The 18402-nt window shown below is 44.9% G+C and overlaps 1 protein-coding gene across 1 annotated transcript in view; it reads right to left on the bottom strand.

The window, feature by feature from the left end:
• Positions 1 to 13016: 13016 nt before the first annotated feature.
• Positions 13017 to 18402, bottom strand: part of DIPK2B (divergent protein kinase domain 2B) — a 38608-nt gene continuing 33222 nt past the window's right edge. The window contains exons 4-5 of the mRNA XM_043459033.1: positions 16704 to 16992; positions 13017 to 14970 (exon numbers count right to left, since the gene is read on the bottom strand). Of these exons, the coding sequence (XP_043314968.1) occupies positions 14630 to 14970; positions 16704 to 16992 (630 nt within the window). The 3' untranslated portion in view covers positions 13017 to 14629. The remainder of the gene's footprint in view (positions 14971 to 16703; positions 16993 to 18402) is intronic.

The raw sequence follows: 18402 nt of genomic DNA, 5'->3' as shown, positions 1-18402 counted from the left end.
TTTCTTCCTAGCCCTCCCTTCTTATATACATTCTTCTCATTCTCCCAAAATGAATATATCACCATTCTGGCTAAGTCAATATGTAGTGTTACGAAAAGAAAAATTTCCACAGACAACGTGCTGTTCCAGTAGATTTTTATTCAGCAATTCATGAATTAGGCATCATCCAATCTAACAGACAGAAAGGAGCTCTGCAGAGCTGTACAAGGTGAGAGTTCTTTTTCCTTTCTTTTTAAAAAAAATACTTAATTATTTGGCTGCGCCGGGTGTTAGTTGCGGCATATGGGATCTAGTTCCCTGGCCAGGGATGGAACTCAGGCCCCCTGCATTGGGAGTGTGGAGTCTTAACCACTCGATCGCCAGGGAAGTCCCTAGGTGAGAGATTTTCATGGAATAAAGGGAGCAGGGACAAGGAAGTCATACTAGGCATTTGACACAAAAAGGAGTGGTGGACCAGGTTGGGTACCTTGTGTGGAGCAGGCAAACTCTGATTGGTTGGTTGACCTAGGCCTTCTTTTTTTGGGAGAGCGGAGCGTAGAAACTTAGTTAAATTTTGATTTGCTGGCATGTGGCTTAGCATGAGTGACTCCATCTTGGGCCTAATCTGGTTGTTTTAACAGTGTTTCGATTATTGTGTCTATGTAAATGCCATTTAAAGCTGAGCCATGTAGTACACAATGCTCATTTTTCCTTTCCTGCATAAAATTTCTTCCCCCCAGAAGTTGTTAATTGCGTGGTTTATTCCTTTGCTTGGTTTTCTATATATTTACTATTAATTCAAATCCAAATACTTCACCAATGGTCTAAATCTTCTCTCAAAACATTCAGATGCATCAGGTTTGTATGAGTTGCATCTTCCCAAAGGTACAGCTCATGAAGCCTTCTGACCTGCTCCCCTGTGGACTGCATGGCCCCATGCCTAGTGCACAGCTATGTCCTGGGACCACCCTTTGCCATCATCCAGGGATCTTTTCTCCTTTCTCCTGTGCTGGATCCCTTGTTTTCTATATCTCTGGTCTCTTTTATCCTAGTCTCTGTGTGTGAAGTTGCTTTAGTCATGTCCAACTCTTTGCGACCCCATGAACTCGAGCCTGCCAAGCTCCTCTGTCCATGGGATTATCCTGGCAAGAATGCTGGAGTGGGTTGCCATTTACTTCTCAGGGGATCTTCTCAAATCAGAGATTGAACCCAGGTTGCCTGCATTGCAGGCAGATTCTTTACCATCTGAGCCATCAGGGAAGCCCTTTTCTTGGTCTACTGCCTGCTTTGGGTAGAAGTTTGGGTTAATAGTTTCCTAAGACAGAGTGCTTAAAAATGAAAACTTTTGAGAACTTGAATGTCTGAGATTGGTAGTTTGAACAGATTTAGAACTGACTGATAATTTGGGTAGAGAACTGAATTTGGGAAAAATTTCTTTCAGAAATTTGAGGTCATTGGCTTCTGGCTTCTAGTGCTGTTGAGAAATATGAGGCTCTTCTGGCTCTTGACCCTTTGTATGTAGTCATCTGCCCTACTCCCCAGCCTCTAGAAACTTGTAGGGTCTTTCCTTTGTCCCTAGAGCTCTGACCAGTCATGCATTGTAATGGGATTTCCAAAAGTTCTTCCAATGTAAAAATTTTCATTTGGGGAAATTTAATTTTCTTGTTGATGATTTTTTCTAGTGTGTGTGTCCATGTTTGTGTTTGTATCTGACTTTGGATATATGGGTCTGTGTCTCTGTATATGTGTTTGTGTGTGTCCCTATGTCACTGTGTGATGTCTGTGTGTGTGTGTCCTCTTTGGAAGTCCTATTATTGGATGATGGACCTCTTGGACTAATTTAATTTAATTAGTTTTTAATTTAAAAAATTTAATTTTTTTCTCTTATTTTTAGTCTGACATTTTGCCCTAGTTCCTGGAAACTTGTCCACTGGTCAAACCTGGAAAAATTTGGATCACCAAAATCAGTTCAGTCACTCAGTCGTGTCTGACTCTTTGTGACCCCATGAACTGCAGCACGCCAGGCTTCCCTGTCCATCACCATCTCCTGGAGCTTACTCAAACTCATGTCCATCGAGTCAGTGATGCCATCCAACCATCTCATCCTCTGTCATCCCGTTTCTCCTGCCTTCAATCTTTCCCTGCATCAGGATCTTTGCCAATGAGTCAGTTCTTCTCATCAGGTGGCCAAAGTATTGGAGCTTCAGCTTCAGCTTTAGCATCAGTCCTTCCAGTGAATATTCAGGACTGATTTCCTTTAGGATCAGGTCGGATCAGGATCAGGAAAGGTCGGATCTCCTTTCAGTCCAAGGAACTCTCAAGAGTCTTCTCCAACACCACAGTTCAAAAGCATCAATTCTTTGGCGTTCAGCTTTCTTTATAGTCCAACTCTCACATCCATACATGACTACTGGAAAAACCATACCTTTGATTAGACGGACCTTTGTTGGCAAAGTAATGTCTCTGCTTTTTAATATGCTGTCTAGGTTCGTCATAGCTTTTCTTCCAAGGAGCAAGTGTTTTTTAATTTCATGGCTACAGTTACTATCTGCAGGGATTTTGGAGCTCCAAAAAATAGCCTGTCACTGTTTCCTTTGTTTCCCCACCTATTTCCCATGAAGTGATGGGACCGGATGCCATAATCTTAGTTTTCCGAATGGTGAGTTTTAAGCCAAATTTTTCACTCTCTTCTTTCACTTTGATCAAGAGGCTCTTTAGTTCTTCTTCACTTTCTGTCATAAGGGTGGTGTCATCTGTGTATCTGAGATTATTGATATTTCTCCCAGCAATCTTGATTCCAGCATTGTGCTTGTGCTTCATCCAGCATTTCGTGTGATGTACTCTGTATATAAGTTAAATAAGTAGGATGACAATATAGAGCCTTGACGTACTCCTTTCCTGATTTGGAACCAGTCTGTTGTTCCATGTCCAGTTCTAACTGTTGCTACTTGACCTGCATACAGATTTCTCAGGAGGCAGGTCAAGGGGTCTGGTATTCCCATCTCTTGAAGAATTTTCCACAGTTTGTTGTGATCCACACAAAGGCTTTGGTGTAGCCCATAAAGCAGAAGTAGATGTTTTCCTGAAACTCTCTTGCTTTTTTGATAATCCAGTGGATGTTGGCAATTTGATCTCTGGTTCCTCTGCCTTTTATAAATCCAGCTTGAACATCTGCAAGTTCACGGTTCACATACCATTGAAGCCTGGCTTGGAGAATTTTGAGCATTACTTTGCTAGTGTGTGAGATGAGTGCAATTGTGCGGTAGCTTGAGCATTCTTTGGCATTGCCTTTCTTTGGGACTGGAATGACAACTGACCTTTTCCAGTCCTGTGGCTACTGCTGAGTTTTCCAAATTTGCTGGCACATTGAGTGTAGCACTCTCACAGCATCATCTTTTAGGATTTGAAATAGCTCAACTGGAATTCCATCACCTCCACTAGCTTTGTTCATAGTGATGCTTCCTAAGGCCCACTTGACTTCGCATTCCAGGGTGTCTGGCTCTAGGTGAATGATCACACCATCATGGTTATCTGGGTCATGAAGATCTTTTTTGTATAGTTCTTCTGTGTATCCTTGCCACCTCTTCTTAATATCTTTACCAAAATTATATCACCAAAATAAATGATAATAGTACACTATAACCATTGAATAAAATAAGAATCTCAAAGTCCATATGTATATAAATGTATTAATAAGTAAGTAGGAGGAAAGATAAGTTTTTTAAAAAAAACAATAGAATGCCAGCTAATAAATGTGAAAGGAATAATAGAATTTAAAAATCACCATTCGGGAACTTCCCCGGTGGTCCAGTGGTTGAGTCTGCCTTCCAATACTAATGACGCTGGTTTGATCCCTGCTTGGGGAGCATGCTGCAGGGTCACTGAGCCCGAGTACCACAAGTAGAGAAGCCCACGTGGCAATGAAGAGCTAGCACAGCAAAAAAAAAAAAAAAAAAATCACCACGTGGCAACCATCACAGTAATAATTGATTCAGGCAAGAATCATCAATGGATGTTAAAATAAGTGCGTGTGAGTTTGATGAATACAGGACATTTACATAGTCTCAAAGTATTTCCTCTCCAGTTACAGAGTAAATGTACAGTGGAGAAACCAAGTGAACATCACCCAGAATAGGACAAATTGACCTTTTGTATCTTTTGATAGGCTTAAATGAAGAGAGCACAGCATCACTTCTGAGGCATTTCTGCTCAAGATGAAAAAAAAACTAAACTGAATCATTAGGGAACAACAGACAAATCCAAATTGATGGAAGTTCTACAAAATAAACAGCCTTTCCTCCTCAAAGATGTCAAAGTGATGAAACACACACACGCACACAGATGCTGAGAAACTGTTCTAGATTAAAGGAGAGTAGAGAGATGTGCCAATTAAATGCAATATAAACCTGGGCCAGAAAAATTTTTCTCTATGAAGGACATTATTGGAGAAATTGACCAAATTTGAATATGGCCTGTAGGTAGATAATAGTGTTGTATCAATGTTAATCCCCTGATTTTCAGAATTGTACTGTGGTTATATAAGCATTTACTTTATTTTTAGGATAAAAACTCTGAAGCATTTAGGGGCATATCTGCAATTTACCTTAAAAGTGTTCAGGAAAAAAGTGGAGAAAAGGGATGGGGGGAGAGAGAAAGGGGAAGAGCGAGACCGAGAGAGGGAGAGAGGGAGGATGGAGAGGGAGAGAATGATAAAGCAAACATAGGGAAACATTTAACAGTTGGGAATATGAACACAGGGTATATGGGAGTTATTTGTACTCTTCTTTTTTTCTGAAAATCTTAAATGATTTAAAAATAATATTAGAAAAAAAGAGAAAGAAAGGAGAAACTAAAAAGATGACTGGATGCTCTGAACAGCCAATGAAGTCTGCCAGCTGTGACCTCATATGCCTGGGTGAGGTGGTTGAGGGGCTTCCAATGTTGAGATCTTTTAGCCTTTTTCCATGAGACTCTCTCTTCAGTTCTCCTGCCTTGGGGGAAGTGCATAGCCACTGTGCACACATGCCCTTGAGCCCCCAGTTTTCAGGGTGACCTGCTGTGGTAGTCTCTCTCGGCAGTCCCTGAAAACCCTTGGATTAACTGTCTTCAGGGAAGAAGCTTCTGATCTGTTGGAGCTTGGAGCTTGGCCATCACGTGGCCATTACCTGGCTGTGAAGTGTCTGGGTGAGGGTAGAAAACTGGGATCCAATTGCTTCTTAAAATGGCCTTTTAAGACTCACCCATATTTCAGCCTTCTCCTTCACTTTCTGAGAGATCTAGAGCCATCAATTCCTCAACCTTTTGAGAGATTTTGTGATGTAAATTGAAGGGCTTCTCAACTGGTGCTAGTGGTAAAGAACCCACCTGCTAATGCAGGAAACCTAAAAGTCACGGGTTCAATCCCTGGGTCGAGAAGCTCTCCTGGAGAGGGAAATGGCAACCCACTCCAGCACTCTTGTCTAGAGAATCTCATGGACAAAGGAGCCTGGTGGGCTACAGGAGCCTGGGTGGCAAAGAGTCGGACATGACTGAGCGACTGAGCACACATACACATGATGTAAATCAGGATGGTCACCAGCATCCTTTGCTGCCAGCTTAGAATTCTGTTCTTTTGGTCCTGCCAAGTTATTTGCTTTCCAGCTTTCAAAATTTTGTTTCTATTTTTCTTCTTTCTCATTTCCCCCTGTGTAGTAGTTTATACTTATTAAAAGCTCCACTTACTCTCATTTTAGTAGGAGTTGCTTCCCTGGTGGCTCAGATGGTAAAGAATCCACCTGTGATGCAGGAGACCCGGGCTTGATCCCTGGGTCAGGAAGATCCCCTGGAGAAGAAAATGGCAACCCACTCCAGTATTCTTGCCTGGGAAAATCCCATGGACAGAGGAGCCTTGTGGGCAGTCCATAGCTTTACAAAGAGTTGGACACGACTGAGCAACTAACACACACTTACACAAGTGTTTAATCCATGGTTTTTAACAATCTGTGCAGAAATCACTCTACATTCTTGATTACTTCCTTTGGATATTGTCCCAGAAGTGAAATTATTGGGTAGAGTGTGCAGTCCTTTTGAGGCTCTTGATGAACATTGCCAAGTTGCTTTTTTGATAGGATTATATTTTCACCAAGTTCCGATGACTTGCCTCTTTTCCCAAAATTTTGCCTGCCTTGGGTAGCATTATTTTAAAAGCACAAAAAATGTGTGATTTTGACATGGGGAATATTAACTCACTTTTGGCACAGTTCCTCCTAAAGAATGATTTTTTTCAGAGAGAAGCTTCAGGTAGGGGCATGAAATGGAAAGGTGGATTCAGGTAAACGGCCGGGGGCTCGGGGTACTGTGTGTGGGGTGGGAGGAGGGAGAGTTCAGCTCTCTTCATGAGACACCAGGGTTTGTATATAGAATGAAAGGAATCAGAAGTGAACGTGTGAGCCCCAAGTCTCTACTGCCTTCCAATGTGGTAGGGGCAGCCCTACTTCTAGTACGGGTATATTCATTCAGCTGGGCAAACTGAACAATGGAAATGGTGCAATGGTGCTTCTACTCAATGTGCATCACCCTGGAGTAAGCCCTAAATGGGAGACCTGAATCTTCTTATTACTGATTTATTTCTTTCTTTTGTTGAAGTATAATTGATTTACAATATTGTGTCAATCTCTGCTGTACAACAAAGTGACTCAGTTATACACACATAGGTAATCTGAATCTTCCTTTTAATTCAACTCAGTTTCCCTTCTTAGCTGGGACCATCTTGTCACACATGTAATCCTTTTGTGTTTTGTCTTTTGTGTTATATTACACAGCCCCAGTATGCAAGGCAGTTTCTTCACCTGGTGCTGAACAATTTCTGCTTCACACACTGAGTTGCTTTTTTGGTTTTTTATTTTGGAATAATTTTAGACTTACAAAAATGTTTCCAAATAAAAAAAAAATGTTCCCAAATCATATACAGAGTTCCCCCATCTGACATCCTTAATGTTGACATCTTACATAGCCATAGTACTATTGCTGCAACTAGGAAAGGAACACTGATAAAATTCTATGTACTAATGTAATTAGATCTTAGAATTTCACCAGTTGTCCCACTGAGAAAGAGAAACGTGGCCCACAGTAACTGGGCATTGCATTCTCCTTGAACCTAAAGCATTTCTCAGATCACCAACGTTAAACAAGGTCACTCTGTGACCATGGTGAATCAAGACAAAAAACAAGGCCATTCAGGTCTGAACACAAACAACATCATGAACATTGTTTAAATAAAAATGACAAATACACCCCGTCCTGGCTACTGTGAGTGACTGCTGCTTTCCTAACTACAGTTACCCTGCGCCGTTCTTCCTGCTTTAAAGATAAGATTTACTGAGGTGTGCAATCATGGACTTACCCCCTGTTCCTGACAGTGTTTCATCTAAAGCAAAGCTCTGCTTTCTTGAATTCTCCCCCAAATCACTTAATAAGCCCAAATCTCTAAGTCCTTTCTAAACCCCTCTTACTGAGACACCTCATGTTGCTCCATGCTGCCTGTTCTCCCTTGTTTTGATGAGCAGTAAATTCAACTGGTTCAACTAAAGCTCTGTTGCTGCTGAGTTTGGACTGGTGAGTGTTGTCACTGCTGATGTCCTTTTTCTGCTCCAGGATCCAACCTAGGCCCCCTCATTGTATGTAGTTCTCCTGTCTCCTTAGTCACCGGCAATCCATAATTCCTCACTCTTTCCTTGTCTCTCATGGCTAGTTGTAGGTTGTCCCTCAATTTGTTTGATGTTATCTCATGAGTCAATTGAGGTTTTGCATTTGGGGCAAAACTACCCTTCTCAGCGCATCATATCAGAGGGTACCTGATGTTTATGTGACTTATGACAAGTGACGTTGACCTTGATCACTTGGTTACAGTAGTGTCTGCCAGGTTCCTTCAAGCATAAATTTACTGTTTTTTTCCTCTTTGTAATTAATGGGTATGTTGTGGCAAGATAACTTTGAGATGATGCAAGCATCCTGTTTATTCCTACTTTGATCAACCAGCCCCCACTGAGGATTCCTGCCTGCAATCATTATTAATCTGGTGATTACCAAGTGGTGATTTTCCACTTGCATCATTTCTTCTGCATCTATTAGTTGGAATTCTACTGTAAGGAAGAGCTCTTGCCTTTTCCATTTATTTACTTATCTGGTTATTTATTTATATCAGTATGATCTTGTAAGAATTGATTTTATTCTATGGATTATTTCTATCATTACTTATTTAATATTCAAAGTGTCCCAAATTTGGCTACGGGAGCCCCTTCAAGTTGGTCCCTGTGTCCTTTTAACATGCCCCCATTTTTTTTTTTTTAGCACATCCTCCCTTTATGGCAGCACAAAAGTATTACAGGCTCATCTTGTACTTTCCCTATCTAGTCTCAGAATCAGCCATTTCTCTAAAGAGCTCTGGTTTCTCTTACTGAAGAAACCAAGACCTAGTGATACTGGAGTATCACTGCTTATAGGCCATCTCAGAGAATAAAGCTAGGAAATATATTTCTATACACTTCTCTACACTCACATCTCTATCCCTATATCTATCCATCTGTGTATATATACCTAAAAAATCCTGAGTTCAGGGACTTCCCTGGTGGTTCAGGGGTTAAAACTCCACACTTGCACTGCAGGGGGCTTGACTTTGATCCTTGGTGGGGGGAACTAAGATCCTACATGCCAGAAAAAAAAAATCATGGGTTCATAGTGATACTTCCAATTCCAATCTAACATCACAACATTCAAAACTGGAAGGAGCACAAAATTCTGTATTTCCTGACTTGTAACTCTTTTCTCCAAGCAATACTTGCTCGACAAAGTAGTTTCAGAACTGCTAACCCAGATTCTCATAGGAAAAATATTCACTAACCAGAGCACAGTTTTTGTGAATGGATTTCCCCCCCTCTTTTTAAATTGAGGTAGAATTCACATACTATAAAATTAACCATTTTAAAGTGTGTGTAGACTTCTTCTTGTTTGTCATCTTATACTATGTAGTCAAAAGGCTTACTCTCCAAGTTACCTAGGTTAGTTTCTCTGTGTAGTTATTTTATTCTTTTTTTTAAAATACAGTTGTGTCCATTTGTTATTCTTTATATTTCATTTTAGTTCAGCCCACATCCTGGCTGATTTTGATTCTTTATTTGTGGATTGTGTGAGGTAGTCTCATGATTCTAAAAAAAAAGGTACACTCAGAGAAGTTTCACTCCCTTTCCATCCCTTCGGCTCACTCCCATTCCTCTCTCCTTTCCACTCCATTGACATCCATTCCCTGTAGGGAACCAATCTCATTAGCTTCTGGTTTATTCTTTATATTTATATAGCTATACACCCACAGACACACACACACACACACACACACACACACACACACACACGTGTGTGTATTTATATCTTTTTTTGCATCACAGGTGAGCAGACACATAAATGTTTTCTTGTATCTTTTTTCTTACATGAAAAGTAGCATTCTATAAACATACCTCTGTGCTTTTTTTTTTCTTGCTTCATAGTATAGCTTGAAAATCACTCTATATCAGTTCCTAGAGATCTTCCTTATTTATTTGTAAAGCTGCATAGCACTCCTTTGTGTGGATGTGTGCTGCAGTGTATTCAACCCCTCTCCCGTGGCATTGAAGTTGTTTTCGATATTTGCAATTATGAACAACGCTGCAATCAATAACTTTGAGGCACTGAGTTTTGTGAGAGGGGCTGGCACAAGATCTGAAGGCAGATGACTCAGCTTCCAGAGCCGCCACTCTGTCTGCGGGGCCACATTGACTCCACAGGCAGCTCAGGCCTGAGATGATGCCCTGGTCACCCTAGTGGGCTGGGGTTTCTCCCTCTCGTCTGCTTCTAGGATGAGCTCCAATAGGCGGGCCCCTGTTTGCTCAGTTCCCCTTTGCTGGCCTATTCCTTTAAGTTGCCTTCTTGGAGGGTCATTATATCTGCACATTTGGGGCCCCCTGCCTGGGTGTTAACTCTCCCTCACAGCCCACAGTCACAACCACTTTTAAACAATGACACAAAGTTGTTGTAGACAGACCAGAGTATACCTGTGTGCGTGTGAGCTCAGCTGTGCCATTATTTGTGGACAACAGGCCCGAAGTGGGCAGAAAAGCCATATCACCATGCATAGGCAGTGAGCCAGGAGCTTTCAATGGGCCAAGAGGGTACTTGAATTTCCTGAACATGGATTGACTTCCCAAGGCCCCCAGAATTACCTGCTTGAGGAGGACTCTCTCCTGAGCCTGGTGGAGGGCCAGGCTGGGGAGGTGAGTGTAGTGGCTTCCCAGCTACCTTTCAAGATCAACCCAGAGTCTGGAGAGTGGGAGGGAAGAAAAATGGCCCCTGTCACACTGTCTGGCAGCCTGCAGCACCCTCATGATTCCTCTGGTCTGGAGCAGAGCCTTGGGACAGAGGTCAAGATCCCTCCAAAGAGGCTACAGCACTCACTTTGGCTGTGTAAGGAGCCCTTTCTGTCAGGAAACCCTCTGCCCTTTCCTAAGGAAAGGCCATAAGATACAGAATGCCCACATGCACCAGGCCCTTGAGAAACGATCAGTTATTTAAATGGGATAATAAAACCCTATGAAGGTAAATCTTTTCCTCACCATTTTATGGATGAGGAAAGTGAGACTTGGAGAGGTTAAGCAACTTGCCCAAGGTTACCGAGTAACCAGCAGAGTCATGATTTGAAACTGGGTCTGTCTGATTCCAGGGCTCTACTTTTTTCCAAAATGAACACAAATCCCACAAAGTATTTATTTGAACTCTAGAGGAAACATTGAGGCTCCTGCAATTGCTTATCAGCAGAAGCCAGACGCTACACGGGAGGACTAGGAAAGTAGGAGACCTGAAAATTGTTGCCTTGAGCAAATCGCTGAACCAACTTCCTTGTTTGAAAAGTAGGACTTGCCCACAGGGCTGTGGGGATGCCGACCTGACAACTGAAGCCAATGGTGTCTGTTCTCCTAGGTCAGTTCCTTCCCTTGTGGCTCAGACAGTAAAGAATCTGCCTACAGTGCAGGAGACCCAGGTTCAATCCCTGGGTCCAGAAGATCACCTGGAGGAGGAAATGGCAACCCACTTCAGGATTCCTGCCTGGAGAATTCCATGGACAGAGGAGCCTGGTGGGCTATAGGCCATGAGTACTCGACTGAGCGACTAACACTCACTCACTTTGCCATGATGGTTACTAAATATTTTATATCACCTCTGGTTCCACAGATACTTCTTTCGGTTGTGGAGGTCAAGTGAGACCCCAGTAAATCCCAAGAACTCACCACACAGAGGTTAATCAGCATTCTCAGGCACTCAGAGCTGGCTGTGTGGGCATGCAACATAGAGTTACACAGGACCTACACTTAGTTTAATGCTCTGTTGGTGCCATCTTGCATTTCTCAATGACGGGAGGCCCCATGTTTCCATTTTGCACTGGGCCCCACAGATTATGTAGCTGGTTCTGCAGGCAAAAAGACAGTGGCTGATGAAACCCAGAAAAATACTCTACTGTTTCCAATCAGATTCCACTACAATGATTTTATTCTGACTGAAGTGTCTAGAGTGTTGACTCACTTGTCTCCTGGCTGTTGAGGGGAAAGAACTGTTCTTGAGGAAGTGGCTATATCCTGTATATGTCTAGCATGCTGGTTTTTGTCTATTCTGGCTGCTATAACAATACCACAGACTAAGTGGTTTATAACCAGTAATTATTTCTCACAGTTCTGGTGGTTGGGAAGTCTAAGATCATGGCACTAGCAGATTTGATGTCTGCTGAGAACAAGCTTCTTGGTTCACAGCCAGGACCGGATCTTCCTGCTGTGTCCCCACAAGGCAGGAGTGATGGAGCTCTCTAGGGTCTCATTTATTAGGGCACTCACCCCATTCTTGAAGGCTCCACCCTCATGACCTATTAATAGTTAACTCCTCAAAACTCTACTCCCAAATACCATCACATTGGGAGTTAAGATCTCAACCTATGAATTTTGGAGGGGGACACAAATAATCAGTTTAGAGCACATGGTATGTGAAAAACACCAAACAAAAACGGTTGAAAAACATAGTCATTATTCTTAGCAAGAACATTTTCTGAGCACTTGTTCTGTGCCCAGCCTGGTGCTGGTTGTAACAGGGAACACAAAGAGCTCTGTGCCACTGCCATCTTCAAGGAGTGCCCAGCTGGATGGGAAAGAGAGGCATATATCTCTCTGGAATACCCTTGGGATTAGCCTCATATGGGCACAGACTTGGGGTTCAGGGGTACAGAGGAGGGATTCAGAGAGGGCTTGATGGGGACTGGGCTGTCAGGAAAAGCTTAGGGTCCAAGTAGGACTCAGGCCCAGTTATTATGCCTGGGACTTAGTAAGTGGAGGAACAGAAAGGTCCAAGTCTCAGACCTGGATATGGACACATAATAACTCCCTCCTGGTGGGTCTGGCTTTTGAATCCATCAGAATAGACTGGAATTGGGGAGTATTGCAAGTTGGGTTCTTTGCAAGCAGACATTAAGATGAGTTCAAGATATGTGTTTGTCTCCTGTGGCTGCTATAATAGTTATTCCAAAGTGGGTGGCTTAAAACAATAGAAATGTATCCTCTGAAAGTTCTGAAAACCAGAAGTTTAAGATCAGTTTCACTGGGCTAAAAAAGCAAGGTGTTGGGAAGGGTGGTCAATCACCCTCCAGACCAAGCCAGGAAGTAACTGTCTCAAAAATTCTCAGGCAGCCCAAACCTGCCCTTCCAGAAGCTTGTCTTGGCATCCTCATTGTCATGGTTGCCCCAGAGGTAGTCAAAAGGGAGACCCCCAACTGCATTGCAGTGTACCACAAAATATGACTTTCCTTGGCTCATCTTTAAATGTCAACAAAGGGACCAAAGTTGGGCAGGACAGAGGCTGAAGGGGACTTCCCAGGTGGCGCTAGTGGTAAAGGACCTGCCTGCCAATGCAGAAGACTAAGAGACTTGGGTTCGATCCCTGGGTTAGGAAGATCCCCTGGAGAAGGAAATGGTAAACCACTCCAGCATTCTTGCCTGGAGAATCCCATGGATGGAGGAGTCTGGCGGGCTACAGCCCATAGGCTTGCAAAGAGTCGGACACGACAGAAGCAACTTAGCATGCACATACAAGGCTGAAAGGGAAGGCAAGAGGAGCCTGGACTGGTCGCTGGAGTTCTGAAACTATCCTGGCAAGTCACTCTGCCTCCCTGGGCCTCAGTTTCCACATCTGCTGCATGAAGCCTATTACGCCAGGCATCTTATCTTAAAGGTGGTGACTCAGAGGTAAGAAAGAGGAGGCCAACTGGGAGGTCTCTGAGGGTAGAGGGCAGGCAGGGAGACTGGGCAAAAGTCCAAGGAACCCCCGTTAATGTTTGTGGCCTGGGCAAGAGGATACATGGAAACCCACATACCACGTGGCTAATCATTTGAAAGGGATAAAACAAGCAAGCTGCTGAATAAAATATATTCTGTTGGCTGACCTTGAAAAAGTATTTTTAGAATGACCCATAAGGCCAAGTTTGAATGAAAATTCTCAGACTCCTTAGGGTCCTGCCCTGGAGGCCATTATGTAGAGAGACCTGGCCCTGGTCCCCTGCTATGGCTACGAAGAATGTTCTACTCACAGACCTCCTGCTCCAGGGAGCTCAACTGGCTAAGTGCCCTGCACTGTGCTTTGAAATCCATCTTTGTGGTTGGGCTAAGGCCACGCTTCCCATGGGCTATTCCCTGCAGCAGGAATATAAGGGCTGTCCACCCTTGGGAAGCTCCTCTGATGACTGGCTTTACCTCAAGGACACCCTGACAGCCCTGCGGAATCTTATATTGGTTGAGCAGAGGGGAATCTGGGATGCTCTCACCTGATCTTCTTGCCTTCACTTGGGGGAGGGGGCATCAGCCTTCCAGCCTGGCCTCATGGTTCTCCCCACGGTCTTCGGCTCCCCCCCTTTCCTCCCACACAGCCATCTTCCTCAATACAATCCTTGCCCACTTAATCCTGTCTTGACATCTGGTTCTCAGAGGATGTGGACAAACATGTTGGCCCCCAGCCCAGCAGTCTTCTCTTCTTATCCCTGCCTCCTTCCCACGCCATTAAGTGCCTCCTGTCCCTGTGTCCCCTTGGCCTGCAGTCTCCTCACCCCATGGCAGTGTGGGGAGTGTGGCAGGAGGGCTAGCACCAGGGCTGAGTCTTTCCTCCATGTCACTCTTTTGACCTCCGTGGCTCTGTCTCATTTGCCCTGCCTGTGCACGCGTGCTTCTGGAACATTCTTTGTAACCAACTGGGCTGGGAGTAGGAAGTGTGTGTCCTGGGCCCTTCACATCTCTGGCATTTTTCACTAACTCAAGAGTCTTGTGGAGAAGAGAGAAAATTGAGGCTCAAAGAGGCTGAGTGAGTGTCCACACCTGGGTCTTCCAATGCCCAACCCTGGGCTCTTCTATGATGTCCCAGCTAGGGGTGGAGGGGGCAGGTAGCAGTCACACCGCCCTCTGGCCCAACTGTCCTCTGGTGGTTGGCATGTTCCTCTGTCTCTGGGACACCAAAGTGCCTTTCTCCCAATGGCTAAAAGGGAGCAGCTTCTTTCAACCATGCAGTGAGCCGAATGGGCAGTGGAAGTTCCAAGGATGTGGGTCGGCAAGGCTCCAGCCCCTCAGAACTTATCATTATACTTGCAGTCTGGGTAGCGGTAGGCAAATCTGGGGTCACAGGTTCTCAGGGGTCTCAAGATGTCCTTCAGCCGGCTGGCAGCCCCGAGGACCTCCGGGTCTGGCCGGGTTCCGTCTGCACAGCGAGTGAGCTCGGCGTCAATCTCCTCCCGCACTGGGGATGGGAACTTGGCCTGGAGAAGCAGGGGCAACACCTGGCTGCACACCAGCACCAGGTTCTGCTTCTCGGGGATGGTGTCACAGGAGGGCAGCTCGGTCTGGCAGCCAGAGACCAGGCAGCTGAAGATGTCTTTATCGTCTCCTGCCCTGGAGGCTGCTTGGCTGCCTACACAAGAGATGGAAGATGTTATACACGTGATAGCCCCTGTTCCCTGGGGGGGAGGTGCCCCTAATGAGAATTGCTGAGCAAAGTGGTTCAGGCTCCTAGCATCTCCAGTCCCCAGGAGGTTTAGGGTTCAGGGACATGACAGCCCCTATTGAGAACCCTGGGAAGGGAGCTCCTTCTGCTAAAATAAGATGAGCTGGCCAGGGAAATGCACTTCTCTGTACCAGAACTTGGCCTTCTAATTATAAGACTCTGGGAAGACTCTTGAGAGTTCCTCGGACTGCAAGAAAATCCAACCAGTCCATCCTAAAGGAAATCATTCCTGAATATTCATTGGAAGGACTGACGCTGAAGCTGAAACTCAAATACTTTAGCCACCTGATGTGAAGAGCTGACTCATTTGAAAAGACCCTGATGCTGGGAAAGATTGAAGACAGAAGGAGAAGGGGGTGACAGAGGATGAGATGGTTGGATGGTATCACGGACTCAATGGACATGAGTTTGAGCAAGCTCTGGGAGATGGTGAAGGACAGGGAAGCCTGGTGTGCTGCAGTCCCTGGGGTTGCAAAGAGTTGGACATGACTGAGTGGCTGAACAACAGGTGTAAGGCAGACATACATGATGTGATTCTCCCATGATTACTCCTAAATTAGGGAACACTGAGGAGATTCCTCAGACCAGTTCCATTTGCTCTTTTTAAACACAAAGTCGGGAGAAAGAACAGGTAATTCAGAGTATGCCTTCAACTGATTGGCATGGGACTGACATTCAGTGAGTCACATCTCTGAATATTCTGGAATCACCCTCATTTCTTCTCATTTGATTCTTCTTAATAAAGGCAAATCAGGAAAGGAGTAAGTGTGGCTTAATTGGTCTATCTTTGTAGGCCTTCTCATATAAATAAAATCAGAAATTTGAGATTAGAATCCTGTGTCCTAATACAGGGCTCAGAATATCTGGTCACCATTAAGGACTGGGATGTTCAAAAGGTTCTAGAACCCCAGCTGAACCTGTGCACATCATGAGAAACACAATTCACTCATACACCTCAGTTGCTGCCATGCTTTTCAACTTGAAGACTCTTTGCGACCTCATGGACTGCAGCCCACCGGGCTCCTCTGTCCATGGGATTCTCCAGGCAAGAATACTGGAGTGGGTTGCCATTCCCTTCTCCAGGGGATATTTCCTACCCAGGGATCGAACCCAGGTCTCCTGCACAGCAGGCAGATTCTTTACCATCTGAGCCACCACGGAAGCCCTTACACAAACAAAGGGGCCCAAATGGATTGTGAAATGTACCAGTGAATCTGCCAGATTGTTCAGATAAAGGCTAAAAGCATTGATGGGAGAAGCTCTGAAGGGGAGCTGGATGTGGGGTGGAGGGGTTCTCTGTGTGTGAGGAGGGACTGGGCAGGTCCCTACACCACACAGACCATGTCGGGCAATGGCAGTGCCCACAGAGGGTGCCGCTGGGGCCATACCGCCATGACCACCATGCAAATCTTCCTCTCCTGCATTAACAAGGTCAAGTCCAACTCTGCTTTGGCACTGGAGCAGAGACTTAAAAGGGGGAGAGGGACCCTTCCTCTTCCCAAACCTGGGCTGCTCTCAATATGACACACTGTTCAAGCCCAGTGATGTGACACCCTTCCTCCACCGCCCATCACCCCCCCCAACTCCTGTCACCCCGACTTCCCCTCTGACAGCTGCTCAGCCAGACCCATGCTGGGTACCTTCCTGCCTGTCGATCACGCCCAGCGCACTGGCATCCCGGATGAACAGATGCCCGTTGTTGAAGATGCCAAACATGCCTGCATCCACGTGGGTGAAGTAGAAGAAGTAGTTCAAATCATTGCTCCTCAGAGATTCCAGGACACCCAGGAGCTGGTAGGCCAGGTCGGCCGCCTGGTCTGGGGGCGCATCATAGAATTCCTGCAGCGGACTGGTGCTGGTACTGACCAGAAATCTACCACAGGAGCCCAGGTACTTGGGAAGCGGCCAACCCTCAGCGCCCGGGAAGATCTGCCAAGCCAAGAGGAGGAAAGATGAGAGGATTAGAGAGAAAAAACTCCTGGAGGCAGCTCTCTCCCTTTCTCTATCCCTCCCCTTCTCCTCCCTCCTCTCTCTCATTCTCTCTCACCAAGAGCACACAGAAAAATCAGCCTTATGTGGGTACCTACTGTCTCAAGACATCAGCAAAGCATCTCTTAACCTTGTTTATACCTCTTGGAACATGGCAATTCCTTGCTCCCCCACCACCCCTTACCAGCTATTATTCTATTCTTGATGGAAGGATTCATAAAAGGAAGCTCTTCTTTCCATATGGTGGGTTATGTTTCAACATAGTTGCCCCAAGTGAGGTAAGAGAGTGCTGATGCACTTGCCATGATTTTAGAGGGTATTCAGGCGTCAGGGGAGCTTCCTCAGTGGCTCAGTGGTAAAGAACCCGTCTTCAATGTAGGAGACACAGGAGATGTGGGTTCGATCCCTGGGTCAGAAAGATTCCCTGGAGAAGTGCATGGCAACCCACACCAGTATTCTTGCCTGGAGAATCCCATGAACAGAGGAGCCTGGTGGGCTACAGCCCATGGGGTCACAAAAGAGCCGGATATGACTGAGTTTGCACGCATGCACTCAGGCGTCAGGGGAATGTGTTTATTTTCAGAGTTGTGTATTTGAAAAAATATGACTAGCATTTCAGATTTCACAGATATGTCTGCTTAGGAAGAGGCTATGGAGGGGGAAAGGGTCAACTTAAGACTGATTTAAAGAAAAATATTTTAAAAAATAACAGTGCAGTTAGTAAGTTCTGGGATAGGGCAAAAATTATGAAGATGACCCTTGGGTAAAATATTTTGGGAACCACTGCACTGGCCCTGGAAGAATCTGCCTGGCTAGGATAATTACATATTCACAGAGACTCCACAACTGACTGGAATGTTGCAACAGCCTAACACTGGTCCAGGGAAGCACAAAGCTCCAGCCAATTTCCTCTGTCTCCTTGTGAGGGCTCCAGGAGTATGAGATTAACATACACATTAGTATATATATAAAATAGATATCCAACAAGGACTTGCTGTATAGCACAGGGAAAGCTATTCAATATTTTGTAACAACATATAAAGGAAAAGGATCTGAAAAAGAAATACGTGTGTGTGTGTGTGCTCAGTCGTGCATGTGTGCATGTGTGTGTGCACTCAGTCGTGTCTGACTCTTTGCAACCCCATAGTACTTTAGGCGCCTCTGTCTATGGAATTCTCCAGGCAAGAATACTGGAGTGGGTTGCCATTTCCTACTCCAGGGGATCTTCCCGACCCAGGGATTGAACCTGCATGACTTGCATCTCCTGTATTGGCAGGTGGATTCTTTACCACTGTGCTACCTGCCTATATATATATATATATATATATATATATATATATATATATATAT

This window comes from Cervus canadensis, chromosome X (assembly GCF_019320065.1).
Source record: "Cervus canadensis isolate Bull #8, Minnesota chromosome X, ASM1932006v1, whole genome shotgun sequence".
Classification (NCBI taxonomy): domain Eukaryota; kingdom Metazoa; phylum Chordata; class Mammalia; order Artiodactyla; family Cervidae; genus Cervus; species Cervus canadensis.
Note: the sequence above shows the minus strand (reverse complement) of the source record. Positions and strands in the feature narration are given on the sequence as shown.